The sequence below is a fragment of the Ochotona curzoniae genome, unplaced genomic scaffold (assembly GCF_017591425.1).
Source record: "Ochotona curzoniae isolate NIBS_2020 unplaced genomic scaffold, NIBS_Ocur_1.0 contig_66, whole genome shotgun sequence".
Taxonomy (NCBI): Eukaryota; Metazoa; Chordata; class Mammalia; order Lagomorpha; family Ochotonidae; genus Ochotona; species Ochotona curzoniae.
The window spans coordinates 25,420,936-25,437,003 of record NW_024466512.1 but is presented as its reverse complement, the minus strand read 5'-3'; the positions used below and the strand labels follow the sequence as shown (position 1 = coordinate 25,437,003).

General features: G+C 37.3%; 1 protein-coding gene and 1 pseudogene across 1 annotated transcript in view; one reads left to right on the top strand and one right to left on the bottom strand.

The window, feature by feature from the left end:
- The window catches only part of TM9SF3 (transmembrane 9 superfamily member 3), a 56,157-nt gene that overhangs the window by 17,302 nt on the left and 22,787 nt on the right, over positions 1-16,068 (bottom strand). The window contains exons 6-9 of the mRNA XM_040992393.1: positions 11,877-12,008; positions 10,175-10,341; positions 8,532-8,626; positions 6,141-6,271 (exon numbers count right to left, since the gene is read on the bottom strand). Coding sequence (XP_040848327.1) covers positions 6,141-6,271; positions 8,532-8,626; positions 10,175-10,341; positions 11,877-12,008 — 525 coding nt within the window. The remainder of the gene's footprint in view (positions 1-6,140; positions 6,272-8,531; positions 8,627-10,174; positions 10,342-11,876; positions 12,009-16,068) is intronic.
- On the top strand, positions 14,460-14,572 carry LOC121164416 (annotated as a pseudogene).

The window sequence follows — 16,068 nt, the reverse complement described above, 5'->3', positions numbered from 1 at the left end:
AAAAGAGTCTATCATGTGTTATTTTGGACATTTTAAGGGCAAAACATTCTCAGGAAATGAATCATTCTTCAGCTACTATGCTTAATCATTTCTTCAATTTCTATTACTACTTTGCTAACTCATGTTCTTTATTATTTTTTGTCTATATTAAAATTATTCAGTTTTGGGGCCAGTGCCACAGCATAGGTTAAACATCTGCCTATAGCACTGGCATCCCATATAGGTACTGGTTTGTTTTCTGGTTGCTCCACTTCCCATCTAGCTTCCTGCTTATGGCCTGGGAAGGCAGTGGAGGATGATTTAAGTCCTTGAGACTATCCCATATGGGATATGGGAGACCCAGAAAAGGCTCCTGGCTTTGGAATGGCTCAGCTCTGACAGTTGCAGCCATGTGGGGAGTGAATCAGCAAACAGAACATTTCCTTCTTCCTCTCTCTTTCTGTGCATATCTACCTTTCCAATCAAAATAAATATTAAAAAAAAAACCAGCCTCTATTCAGGAATTTTTACTATTGGACCCACTAATCACAGCATTATCAACTCTAACAAATATACATGCAAGAAGCCTATCTACTTTATACAGATTTTTTTTCTGTGAGATTTATTTTCATTGGAAACACAGATTTTACAGAGAGCAAGACATTCACCATTCACTGGTTCACTCCCCCATGGCCACAAAGGCCAGAGCTGAGCCCATTTGAAGCCAGGAGTCTCTTCTGGGTCTACCACGTGGATATAGGGTCCCAAGGCACTGGGGTTATATTCCTCTGCTTTCTCAGACCACAGGCAGGAATCTGGATGGCAAGTGGAGCAGTGGGACACAAACTGGTACCCATATGGGATCCCCAGCACTTACAGGGGGAATATTAGCAAATTGAGCCATTGTGCCACCCTCCCACCCCCAGATATTTTCGATATGTTAATATGTAACTTGCCATTTTGTTTCTTGGCTACTCCAATACACTAGTGGAAGTAAAAACTCAATGTTTGAAACAAACACTATTCTGCTACCAAAATCACGGAAGAAAACTATGTAGCTTTTACAATATATATGTAAAAAAATTTAGCAAATAGAATTTAACAATATATAAAATGGATAATACATCCCGAAAAACTTAAGTTTATGCAGGAATGACAGAAAATTAATAAATGCTACTGACTATATTATCAAACTAGTAAAGTCCAAGTCATCTCAAAAGATACAGAAAGGATTTTGTAAGATTCAGTATGTTTTGGGCCCGGCACGGTGGCGCAAGTGGTTGAAGGTCCTCGCCTTGCACGCCCAGGATCCCATATGGGCGCCGGTTCTAATCCCAGCAGCCCCGCTTCCCTTCCAGCTCCCTGCCTGTGGCCTGGGAAAGCAGTCGAGGACGGCCCAAAGCTTTGGGAACCTGCACCCGCGTGGGAGACCCGGAGGAGGCTCCTGGCTTCGGATCGGCATAGTATCGGCCTGTTGCACTCACTTGGGGAGTGAATCATCGGACGGAAGATCTTCCTCTCTGTCTCTCCTCTCTGTATATCCGCCTTTCCAATGAAAAAATAATAAAAATAAATCTTTAAAAAAAAAAAAAAAGATTCAGTATGTTTTGGGCCCGGTGGCGTGGTCTAGTGGCTAAAGTCCTTGCCTTGAATGTGCCAGGATCCCATATGGGTGTCGGTTCTAATCCCAGCAGCTCCACTTCCCATCCAGCTCTCTGCTTGTGGCCTGGGAAAGCAGTCAGAGGACAGCCCAAAGCTTTGGGACCCTGCACCTGTGTGGGAGACCTAGAATGAAGTTCCTGGCTCCCGGGTTCGGATCAGCATAGCATCGGCCATTGCACTCACTTGGGGAGTGAATCATCGGACGGAAGATCTTCCTCTGTCTCTCCTTTCCTCTCTGTATATCTGACTTTGTAATAAAAATTAAAAAATCTTAAAAAAAAAAAAAAAAGATTCAGTATGTTACTAATTCTAAAAGCTCAGAGAAATACTGAGTAAAAAGGAATTATATCAACCTGATAAAGAACATACACAAAAACACTATATATACATTTTACTTAATAACAGAAGACTGAATGTCTCAACCATGCTCCTAAACAAGACTGGGAAGCAGGCTAGAATTTCTGTTCTCACTACTTCTAAATTGCACCATGGAGGCTTATCCCATACAATAAAGCCAAGAAAAAAAAATTAGACAAAGATAAGAAAAGAGAAATAAAACTGCTTTTAAGAATCTCTATTTATTTAAAATTTAAAAGTCAGTAAATGAGACTGGTGTTTTGGTGTTATCAGTTAAGCCACTGCTTTGGACACCAATTCCATATGGGCACGAATTCAACTGTCTTTTGCTCTGCTTCTGTTCCAACACCCTGCTCACAAACCTGGGAAAGCAGTGGAAGATGACCCAGGTGCTTGGGCTCCTGCACCCACGTGGGAGACCTGGAAGCAGCTCCTGCTGTCTACCTGGCCCAGTTAAGTGAACCAGAAAATGAAAGACCTGTCTGTCACTCCCTCTCTTCCTGTAAGTCCATCTTTCAAAATAAATCTTAAAAATAAAATTAAAAAAGTTTGAGTAAAGCAACTAAGTAAATTTACTAATTTACTAAGTAAATTTACTAATTTTACTAATTTTACTAAATTTACTAATTTACTAAGTAAATTTAATAATATTATAAGACACAAAATCAATATCCAAAACCAATTTTTCTAAGCCAGAAATAATAATTTAAAATTACTCACAGAATAAAAAATTAACAAAATACTCAAAGATAAATTCAACAAAAGACAGATAAAAATCTCAGCACTAAAACCTATAAAATACTGCTGAGAAAAATCAGTACCTAAATAATTTGATCTAAATATATTGTATAGCGTAAGACCTTCAACATTGTTAGGTCAGTTCTTTCCAAAAGAGCTACCGTGAGACTTGGTGCAATGCCATTCAAAACCACGCCAGGCTTTTTTATTAACTGACAAGCTGATTCTAAACTTTGTATAAAGGATATAAAAAGATAAAACTTTAGATTGATTTTAAAACTTATTATAAAATGTTTAGAAGACACCACATGGGAAAGCTTGGTGACTTCTTAAACAGAACAGAGAAAACACAAACAGCAGGAAAAAAAAAATTTATCAATACATTAAGCTTAACACTAACGTCACTCTTTGAAAGGTACTTTTGTCTTTCCAAAATCAACTCAAGTACACTCTCTTCCATTCTCTGCAGCAGCTCTGTAATAACACTCCAATTTCAGAATCATTAGTCAAAATTCACACTTTCTTACATCTTCCTGTAATATTCTCTTGACTCTAAGCACCACTCTTAAACCAGCGACATTAGAAATTAGTTCTGAATATCACCAAACCCTCTTCTTTATAGTGGCTTCTAAGATTCAGTGCTATTAGATAAATTTATCTTTACAGGATTTAATGGTTTTATGTGTAACTAGTTCTGGTAATAACAGTATTCTATCCAGATTCCAGACCTCAAGTGTGAAAAATTCCTTTTATAGTACTCCTATAGAGCAAGGAAAAGGCTTAGCCACTAAATTTAAGTTCTTACTCAGGAATAGTCTGATAAAACAGAACTTGAGACAGGGCTCTCAAAGTCTAAGAGATCAAAAGAATGGAGGACAAACTAAGTCGTGGGGAAGACTGATGTCCAAGCTTGGGCATTCAGCTGACAGGCAAGTAGCCGACGTCCATGGTCTGAGAAACTTCTAGCTAACACAATCAACCCCAGAATCCAGCAGCTGGAATCATGTGAGAACTACAGACTGGGTATGAAGCAGGACACATTATCTGGCTTGGGATAAAGCTCTTAAAAATCAAAGTTTTAAAATCTCCAAATGATTATGCTATGTGCCTGGGGCTGAGAACCACTGAGTTTATGAGAATATACAACCATTTCCTTCATTTCAAACAACTAAAATTACAAATTAATTGGTTAAAACACTTAAAGAATACCTAAGTCAAATATTCACCCTTAAGTTCTTAAATTTTCACATTCTAAACAAGTTTTGGTACTTTTAAGTGGAGAAAAATATGTCACATCATCTATCTGATTAAAACTGGAAGCCAATGGAATGCAATATTTTATTAGGATACAAATTAAGAATATGATATCCCAGAAGCCTAGCAAGCATTATAATTAACTTTTTATTCGTTGAAATCAGTTTTATAAGCTTTGCTGGTTCAGCTCAGAGTTTAATACTATATTCTAACAATTCTCAAAAGAAAAATTACATTGAATAATAATAACATTAAAAACTCCATTAATAAAGTGGTAATTACAGTAGTATAGTGAGATTAAGCAACTCTGAAATAGAATTTTCACTAATATCAAATTTAAAACTCTTCCCATTTGATAACAAACACCCAGAAACAAAACTCAAGCAAGATTAAAACTTAGGGGTTGGACTGTGGCACAGCAGGTGAAGCTAACTATAATGTGAGAAGCCCATATGGGTGTTGATTAGAGTCCTGGCTGCTCCATTTCTAATTCAGCTCCCTGCTATCATGCCAGAGAAAGCAGAAAAGGCCCAAGGGCACACAGGAGACCAGGATGAAGCTTTTGGCTTTGGACTGGCTCATCCCTGGCCATTTTGGAAGTGAACCTCTTTCAATAACTCTGTCTTTCAAATACAGAAATCTTAAAAATAAATAAATAAAACTCAAGAGATGTAGGCTCCAGTTCTATCATTAGCTATCTGTATACTTTTTTTTTTAAGATTTATTATTTTTTTTTATTACAAAGGCAGACATACAAAGAGGAGGAGAGACAGAGAAGATGATCTTCCGTTAGATGATTCACTCCCCAAGTGCTGTGCCAATCCAGAGCCAGGAACCAGGAACCTCCTCCAGGTCCCCCACATGGGTGCAGGGTCTCAAGGCTTTGGGCCATCTTCAACTACTTTCCCAGGCCACAAGCAGAGAGCTGGATGGGAAGTGGAGCTGCTGGGATTACAACCGGCACCCATATGGGATCCTGGTGCGTTCAAGGCAAGGACTTTAGCCACTAGGCCACCACGCCAGGCCCTATCTGTATACTCTTGAGCAAGTTATTTAGTCTTTCTTAAAAAGCAGGAGCATCTTATTATTCATATTTCTGTAAATATAGCTGCACAAGGATACATAAGAGTGCTTTCTAATCTAGGCCTAAAATTCTGATTCCAGCAAAGAAGTATCAAGAAGAACTGCGATACTGTGGATTAATTTTATTAAGAATATTCTTAATTAATTGATTATATTAATTTTATTAAAAACATTATACCTTTACTTTACGTTTCACATATTAAAAGAATCCTGGGACTTGAACCATGGCAAAGCTGATTAAGATGTTGCTTAGGATGCCAGCATTCCATTTAAGAGTACTGGTTCTAGTTCTGGCTACTCCCTGAGAACATGCCTGGGAAAACAAGACAGCACTAGTACTGGGGCTCCTGCCATCCTTGTTAGGAGACATGGATGGAGTTCTTGGCTCCTGACTTCAGCCTAGTTAGTTCTAGCTGTTGATAGCCTTTGGGGGTAGTGAACGAGCCAATGGAAGCACTCTCTCAGACTCTCTTCCTTTCTCTGTCACTCTGTCTTCCAAATAAATAAGTCTTTCCAAAAAAAAAAAAAAAAAAAAAAAATTAACCAGCTATACTGACAAGAATGTGACAGTAAAATAATCATCATCATATCATCATCATCATCTTCCAAAGCATTTCAGAGTCTGGTGACTACAGGTAAGCTATGTAAAAGGACTTTAGTATCTATAGCAACATATCTAATGCTTAATGAGCTTCTAAAAATACTTTCTTTTCTACTTCTACACTTACCTATCACCTTAAAGAATGTTCACGTTTCTTAATGTGTCACTATTTTTACACGAAAACATATTCACCAGTTCCTCCCATCTCTGATAAAAAGCTACAGTGTAATCTTCCATCATACTTAAAGTCAGACTTCTATTTTATTAGCTGATACAATCAAGGAAAAATTAAAAAAAAAAAAAAGAGCAGCTATGGCTTTGGACTTAACCAAAAGTTTGTGGTTAAATTTCCTTCCCCTCTATTTTCCAAGACTCAGTAGTTAATGGGTGAAACTATGCAGAGAGCAGGTCTCACACTATAACATTCACACTCTTTGAGAGTGAAAGTAAAATTCAAGCAACTTACCATTGTTCCAAATGGAATGGCTCTGGAAGCGTGGTAATAAATGGCTATAAAGTTGATGAAGAAGGCAGTGCCACACACCATTGCTGGAATAAGGAACGCGCCAATAAACATCTGCTTAATCCACCTCCTTCCTGAAAAAGAAGGGAAGGTAAAAACCACAGCTACAGAGAAAGTCACATACTGATGTTAAAAATATAACTTTTAAGTATCCAATTAAATTATTTTAATACAGAATATGAAATTTGATATCTTAGTAACTTTCAGATTTGTAACTATGAATTATAAATACAATTTTTGTGTATACTTTTTAATCTCTAAGAATTGCTAAAACTCTACAGTGATCATATATTTTTCAACTGGTATAGTAAAATTTTTTAATCATATCTATATGGATCAGGAGAGCAACAAGGAGCTATCTTTCCATTACAGGAATGTGAACATAAAAGTGTAAATGTGGAAACATTTTTATAGAGCTTAGGAACAAAACACAAAAAATTGCACTTGATGAAGAATAAAATGCAACACAACAATTCTAAGCAGTAGTGACCCAAGGACAAAGTGTTACAGAAAGATGAGCAATATTTTTAACTTTTGTTTTCTCCTAAAAGAACTTCATGCAGTTCATTTTAAACACTGGTCTCATAAATCTTAACCTTCATACAGAAAAACTCCTTGAGTCTAATTTTTTCCTATATTTCACTTCTTTTTTGAGGTATGTCTCAAGAACTAATATTCAGCATCTGAAAAACAATACTAAATGCCTGGAAATTACAGTATTACTCTTAGCTAATTCCAACTCCTTCCTGGCACTTTCTTTTTCTATACTTTCCACTATCTTCTCAAATTCAGATGTGTATACTCTCTCTCTCTCTCTCTCTCTCTCTCACACACACACACACACACACACACACACACACACACACACAGATACTCCTTGTCCAATTAAATTTCTCCTTTTCCTTCTCACATACAGAGTCTATGCACATTCCACTGGGTACTGTCCGTAGCCCAACCACTCCCACTCACTATTATCCTCCTAATGCTCCTCATTCCTTTGTAGATATTGCAGTTCCAGGTAATTTCTGGCTTCAGATTGGTTCTAGAGCATAATTCAGGACACTGAGAATAAAATGATCTTGAACTTCACTGTAGTTCAAATTCCGAAACAACTGGAAAAGTCTCGACTGCCTGTGCTGGTCTCTTCCACCTTAACCCGGTCTTGGAGAACAGTTTACACTATCAGAGCTTGATCAAACCTCCTCAGGGACTATAACTTAGAACACAAGTTTTGGATTAAATTATTACAATTATTAATAGACCCAAAGCTTCGCCTGATTTGACACTGTCAGAGCTAAACACGAACTCTACAAATGTTTCAGCATATATGTGGTAAATGGAAATTTGGTTGGGTGTTTTTAACTTACAACAAGACTAAAAGCAAATCTATACACAAGTTTAAAGAGAGTCATAAGCTATTAGAATTACTAGTGAATTGAGTTTCCACATCAAAATCAAAGTAGTCACCTTAGGAATATTTGTTTCCTCAGGATGCAATGCTACATAATAGGACTCATTTCCCATTTCTGGAGGTAGAATTTAGATTGAACACTAATAGTCAGAAATATATAATGATGTTCTCTTAGGATAATCCAAAGAATTATCTATACTGAAGGTCTGGCAGGAGCAATAAAAAACAATAGTAAACCATAATACCTGAATGAGTTCAAAACAATCCTACACTCTACTTTCTAATACTATAAGGGAGACAAAGAAACTTAAAGACCCCTGAATGACATTACAGAAAGAAAATGCCCAAGCACAGCCCCCTTGGAACATGTATGTATTATCTCTAACACTCCTTGTCCTCTGTTGAAAAGGAGGAAGAGGATTAAGATGAAGTGCTCTTGGCAAGAAATTATGATACAGGTAACAGAAACACTTGCAGTGTCTTTTGATAAACATTTAAGAGTCAACAGAAATAAACAATTTTGTCTCCTTTCCTCCCTCTGCTATCCAAAAATTTTCCCCAGAAGTATTACACACTACTTTATGTTCAGCTGTGAGATTACATGCTGTAGACCATATACAGAGTATATCTATAAGGGGGCAGACACCCTTAAGAGCAATAGTATTAATAATTTAAATGTACTCTCCTACATGTTCCTCAGAGCTAATTTCCAGTGGACAATGGAGATAATCTATTAAAGTAGACACAGTCTTGGGAACAAAATACAAGGATTAAAAGTAACAGTACATAACCGATTTGGTGGAGATTATGTGAAATGAAAACAAAGAATTCTACCATGGCTATACTATCCACTCTAAATTCTAAGTACCTCACTGTAAAATATAGCACCTGTCAGGAAAATGCAGTGATAATTTCTAACTTACCTCCTTGTCTAGCATACAGACTTCCACCAAAATAACCATTCACTGGAGATGTAGCAGCATAGACAAATATGGCTGTACTGAGCATTGATCCCCTCCTAAAAAGGCCACACACACAATAAATTGAAAGCAAAGGTTTAAAGAGCACATCATACAGATGTCACATTCACACTAGTTTAATTTCAAGGATAAATTTAATAGAAACACACACAAAAATCACATTCTAAACAATAAAGGACCTCAAAAGATTCTCTAACTAAAACTATACTTAGATGACATAAGGCTGATTTTAATTTTCTAATAGGTAGTTAAATTTCATAATATATTCTTAACATGAATTCCACATTTCTTTGGTAAAAATATTAGGAGCTGATGCTAAAACTGTTTACACACCCCTGTAAATTGATCCCACCACATGAAAAAAGATAACCACTTAGTTAGAAAAAGTAATTAGAACATTCCCTTGCTTTAAAAAATTTTTGTTTTAAAAATTTTAATATGAAGAGAACAGATTTCATGTGGCTCACAGATACAACTAAGAATATGATACATCTTCCCTCCCTTTTACTTTCTTCCTGTTTTTCCTTTTAATTTTTATGATAATACTTTTAATTTGCTTTTTCATCACAGGCATAATCCTCCAAAATATTCCTTTTCATAACGGGATTCAACTGCTTAAGATTTTTACCAGCTAAAAGAATTAAAGTAGGATCGCTTACATAAAATGCTATTATTTTCAATGGTATAACACTTCTCTGCTCCAACAACTATACTCATTTTCTCTTAACATGGGTGCATAACAGTAAAAACATGGTAGTATTTCACTTCTTCAGATAACTAACCACAAACAATACAAGTAGTAGTCATTTCTATGTTTAAAACACCACAAATCTCAAAGTTAACAGTCTGAACATCCTAACTGGTTTTCCCAAGAGCACAATTAATAACGCTTTCTATAGAGTCTTTCAGTTTTGAAGGCAATGTTAACTAATAACTTAATAATCCCCAAATTCTTATACTTCTTATGAATAATCTAACTGGATTTTCAAAATCATTAAAAAAAAAAAGGCTAGGGCTGGCATGATGGCTCAACTGGCTAAGCTTCTGCCTAAAAGCACCAGCATCCCAGCTGCTCCACTTCTGACCTATCACTATCAGCTCTCTGCTTGTGGCCTGGGAAAGCAGTGGAGGATGGACCAAAGTCTTGGGACCCTGCACCGGTGTGGGAAACTTAGAAGAGGTTCCTGGCTCCTGGGTTTGGATTGACTTAGCTCGGGCCAATGCAGCCATTTGGGGAGTGAACCAATGAATGGAAGATCTGTCTCTTGGGAAAAAAAAAGGAAAAAGTTTTTAAACTCCTCAATAGTCCTGGATAAAAAAATAATCTTTACTAATTTTGCTAATGGAATACAACATTTATAACCAACCAAAATGTTCACGGATGCTCATAAGCTTTATCATGTTACAGAAAAGGACACTTTTAGCTAAAAAGATTACTGCTCATTACTTAATTTGTCTGCAATAATTAAATGTATTGCATTAAAATTCCAAGATAATTGAAATAACCAAATATTTGTGACTGGTTAAATGGTTCCAATAATTTAAACCACTCAAGAACAAAATAGCAATAAAGTATAAGCACTTACTCTGTGTATAAATCTTCTATCATTGCAACAATAATAACAATGAGAGATACAGCAAATATTTGACATCCAGAACCAATGAGAGAGGAAAATATCAGTGGGTGACTTGAGGGTCTAAAAACATCTCCATGCACCTGTTTCCATCCATATTCATCTCCTAAGTCTCTATCCTGCATATAAATGCATAGGTGTAAGAAAACAATTTAGAACCAAATGACATACAGCAGATAGGTTAAGTTACCGTCCCCCAAATAAACTACCCTCCTCCAAATATACGGCTACTTAAAGAGGTTCAAAACACTGAGAAAATAAATACCCAATTTGAAACCATTACTGTCTTCTAAACTGATGTTAATGTTGAGGTTCAGGAAGGTAACTCCTGGGTGTGATCAGAGAATCTCCAACAATGAAAAAACCAAAGGTCTGGAGGCCAAAGGTCACTGAGGCCAGCAATGAGATGCATCAGTTTAGGCTGCTACCCGTGATGCTGGCATTTGTATCAAGAGCACTGGCTGAGTCCTGACTGCTCTTCTTTTGATACAGCTCCATGCTAATGTACCTGGGAAAGCAGCAGCAGATGCCCAAGTGCCTGAGCACCTGCCACCCCTCTAGGGAACCCAGAATTCCAGGCTCTTAGCTTAGGCCATAGCCAGTCCTTGCCATTCTGGCCATTTGGGAAGTGAATCAAAGACTAGATCTTTTTCTGTCACTCTGCCTTTCAAATAAACAATAATAAACCTGTGTATTTTAAGAAAAGGTTAAATTGACTAAAAGTATACTATCACTACTTTCACACACTATTCTTACCAGCCTTATCAAGACTGTGTCCTAACTAAAAACTGGGGCCAGAGGGAAGGGAAAAGAAAAGTATCAAAACAGTATATGCCCTAAAAAATGTCTAGACTAGAATGTAAGAAAACTCAGGGAAATATCAAATACCAATGCCTCAATTTAATTCCATATAGCATTTTCTTAATAATTTTTACTTTTCAACCCCAATAAGCACCATTTTAAAAACAAAATTTCCTAAGGAACAGCAAACCTAAGGAAATTTCTTTGGCGGGGAAAGGAATCTGATCAAATTTGTTTGAGATGGACCAAAAACCCTTTGATTCTTCACAATGTAATTTAGCATTTTAACACTCAAATTTTGTAATTACTTCCCAAATTTATTTAATAAGGGGCATACCTACTTAGAATACACTGCTAACTCTATTGAACATTTTTTCTGTTCTATACTTTAAACAAAAAAAAAATTAAGACAAACTTTTTCTCTGAACCCACTAAATTAAATGTCAACTAATTCTTTACCCACTCCTAGAATTGTATGCACTAACTGACAAACATAAAAAGAGATCAAGACTAACCCCAATCTCTGAAAACTCAAAAGCTCATTTTGTAAGCCTGATCATCCTTACCTGGGGGCAAGATCTGGTTTCAACTAGAAGACTTGATTTACACTATTTATTGATTACACACTGGGTGAATATTCACATGTTTTACTAGAAAACATTAATGTATCCGATTACAGGGCAGTCTCAGACTCCATGGAGGGTTTTATACCATTCTAAAATCTGAAAATTCTGAATCCTGAAAATGCATCTGGCCTCAAAAATATCAGACAAACAAGTATGATTTCTAATCCAATGTTCAAAATAATGCTGAATTTACTGCTTTTATAAACAGAACCAAAATGTTCACTCACCATGTCATCCATTTCTTCTTCTTTACTGTATCGGGCATAATCTTTTCTCAAAGTTCTCATTAAAATCATGGAAACTAGGCCTACCAAGAAGATCACCATCATGAAGGAATTGAAAATGGAAAACCAATGAATCTAAAACAAAACAAAATGTTATCAACATGTATGACATTCACAGGCTTCATGATGACACACATTAACATTTTTAAAAATGGCTTTCCAAAACCTTTTTTTTACGTAAAAATTCAAACTTAAGACACTGGGTATGAGTTGTAGCTATTCCAAGGCACTTACTTTTTAAAAAAATTATAAAAAAATTATTTCCTCAGTGAAAAAGAAAGAGAAGGAGGGAGACAAAGAGAGATCTTCCACGTCTGGTTCATTCCCCAAATGGCCACAACAGCCAGCGCTGGGCCAGGCAGAAGCCGTAGTCTGGACCTCCATCTGTGCTCTCCCATGTCATGGATGTCATGGACTTAAGCACTGGGGCCATTTTCTTCTGACTTTCCAGGCACATAAAGCAAGGAGCTTCAGGTCAGCAAGGTGACATAGTAAGATAATCCTCTACCTTGTGGCACTGGCATTCCAAATGGGCACTGGTTCATGTCTCGGCTACTCTACTCTTGACCTAGCTCTCTGCTTTTGGCCTGGGAAAACAGCTGAGGATGGCCCAAGTCTTTGGAACCCTGCATCCATACGGGAGATCCAGAGGAAGCTTCTGGCAGCTTTGAATTAGCTCAGTTCTGATTATTGCAGCCATTTGCGGAATGAACCCAGTGGATGGAAGACTTTATTTCTCTTCTCTATGTAAAATCTGCTTATGGCCTGGGAAAGCAGCAGAGGAATGCCCAAATACATGGTACCATGCACCGATGTGAAGACCAGAATTAGCTCAGCCGCAGCCGGTGTGGTCATCTGGGGAGTAAGTAAATCAGTAGAAGAAAGATCAAAGATCAGTTTCCCTGTCTCTCCCTCTCTGTAATTCTTTTAAGCTAAATAAATAAATCTTCAAACAAAAACAAAAAACCCTGCAGAATCAACTCTTTTCCTGCTTTTCCTGACTATCTCATAGATAATAATTATCAAGCTTTTATTTCTTTCAAAGGTGCTTCTTCTATCACCTCCTCTCTAGTCCCACACCATCCTCTCACATCTCAACAGCTGTAAGGGCTTCCTAGTTGGCCATTTTGTGTTTTGCTTTTTTGTTCCTTGCCTTTCTTCCTATACCTATACTCTAAAAAATTATCAAGATCTTTCTTAAACAATATATTCACATATCACTCCTCTGCAATAGGTTACAGTGACACATATTCTTTCTTTCATATCAAATCCTGGGGTAGGCATTTGGCCCACTCTGCATCGCACAGTGGAATGCTTGGATTTGAGCCCTGGCTCCACTCTTGACTCCAGCTTCCTGCTAACACACATTCTGGATGTCAGTGATGATGGCTCAAGTGCTTGGATCCCTGCCACCCCTACTGGTGACTTGGATTGAACTCCCAACTTTGGGCTTCATCCTGGCCCAACCAGAGAAATTGCAGAATGTGAAGAGTGAGCCAAGTATGTGGGCATGTTTTCTCCTTCATGTGCATTGGTTAATGTGCATGTGTGCATATCTGCCTTTCAAATAAATACGAATTAAAGCATTTTCAAAGCTTAATTTTTCCTAATATCTTCTTATATTCCCTGAAACAGGGCTATCTTACCTTATATAAGCAAACATTCATCACGTTATAGTCTATATTCCAGTCAGCCTAGCCCTCCTCAATGATCAACATGTACAGCATACTCACTTCCATCTCTATTTTCTCATCATTTCTTCTCTCACAGGATGTGCTTTTCTCTGCTTTATAAATGCTAACTAGTCTAAATTCCAACTCAAGCATCTTCTCCTCATAAAAGCATCACAGGGACATGACTGCTTCTCAGGCCTCTTCCTGCTCTAACTTTCCATACATACATACACAGAAAACTGAACGTGTGGACAAACTACCCAGCTCATGGAATCAGGATAGATTTGGGCTAATAAACTGCAGTGAGGGCCGGGCAGAAGGGCAACCCGGACTCTGTTACCCATCTTGTTGCATCAGGGATAAACAACTCCTGAAAGCAGGAGAAAGCCAATGCCTCCTCCTAAGTTTATTTTTTCTCTCAATAATTGATTCATTAAGCACCCTTTGAAATAGAGAAAACAATGAATACATTATTCTTTGATATGTTCACCCCCAAAAGGTTGTAAAGATAATCATAAAAGTGTCAGATTTATAAAGGGAGTGAATAATGATAGGCTCTTCAAATATTTAACTTTGTTCCTACCCTAGGAAATCAATAATCCAGAAAAGGTCAAGAGGAGAAAAAACATGACTCACATTATCAGTAAATTCATCAAACTGTTAGAGACAACAGAAGTTTTCAATAGTTACCACGCTGTAGTTTAAGAGATCTACCACTAAAGGTAACATTTGCAATAAGGCACTCTTCTATTTTCTATTTTAGAAACAAACTTTAAAGTAATACCTATCAGAATGTACCACCTATCGTTTTATAATAGTCTTTTGCTCTAATATTATGAAATGTATGATTTAAAAATGATTGTATCAGACAGCATTTCTTAAAAATAATTGGAACAATACAAGAGAAGATTAGTATGGCTCCTACACAAGGAAAACAGGCAAATTTGTGAAGGGGTCCATATTAAAAAAAAAAAAGTAAATCTTGTATTACAAAGGATTACTAAACCTACTAACTGCTGCACTCCAGCACCCCCTAGTGTTGTTAATTCTAAAGCAGCACCCTCAATTTGGCATGAATTAGACACAACTGGAGATAATAATCACACCAACAGCGTTCTCTCTTACTGAGTACCTGCTATATGCAAAACACCAAACTAGGTGCATCACATCATATGTTATCAAATGAAATTTCTCCACAACCCTGCAAGATATTAAAGTCCTTGCTTTATTACCAAGGAAAGAGAGCTGAAGAGCTGACTCATTCAGGTTAGGCAAGTGGCAGAGCCAGAGCCTGAATCTGGTTCAGCTCCTATGCTATTTTCAATCAATACTAGAAATAGTTCCTATACTGAACACAGTAAATTCCATTCCCTCTTACCTATGTAATGAAAGCACCACTTAGTTCTCCCCTTTCACTGGCAATGTCAGTTTAGCACTCTCCACTGAATCCTACCAGCATATTTACTTTTTTTCTTAAATCAATCTTAACAAAAAAATCCTGTCTCCAACCTCCCTGACAGCTACTGCGCTACTTTTTGCTCCATTTAGCAGCCCATCTCCTCACCAGTGTATACACGCCATCTCCAATTCCTGACCTGTCAATCTATTTCACATTTACAATTGCCCTGCAATTACACCAAAACTGCTCTTCTTCAAGCCCACCAATGACTCAGATGAATACAATAGCTGCTTTTTAGTACTCATCTTACTTGACCCATCAGTAAGAAATTCACAATCCCTCTTTCCTCTACAATATACTACCTTCTCTGCATGGCTTCCAGGGCATCTGACAACTCCTATTTTTTTTTTTTTTTCCTATTCTCCCTAAACTCTTCATACTGTCCCAGGGCTTGCGTTGGTATTCATTCAATCTCATGGAGCTTACAATAATATCTGTATATAAATTACTGGAAAACCTGTATCTGTAGCCCAGACCTCTGTCCTTAAACACTGACACAGCCAACTCGCTGCTATCTCCATTTGGCTATCTTTCAGACATCTTAAAACGAACATGTCACAATTTCAAAATATAGTCCCTATACACCAACTCCGTTCTAACAGCTGCTCAGAATGAAAACCCTGCAGCTCATTACAACCTTTCTCTTTCTAGCAATTAGGAGATGCTGCTGGCTTTACCTTCCCAATATACTAACAGTCTAACATTTTCACTCCCTCCATGCCGTGAGCCAGCTTAACTTCTTACTTTTTACTCTATCTCTTCCTCTGGTCTCCCAGCCACAATCCTGACCCCACAGATCTTACTCCCAACATGATAATCTAAATGAGAACCTTTTATCAGATATGGCAGATTTACCTCCCCTTGTGTCCTTTACATTCCAGAGTAAAATAAAAAGTCCGTACAAGAGCAAGGGATGATTTGGTTCCTGCTACTTTTCTGACTTCATCATCTTGCTCATCCTCAACCAAAAAGGGCCCACTTCAATAGGTACACTCTTCAGGCC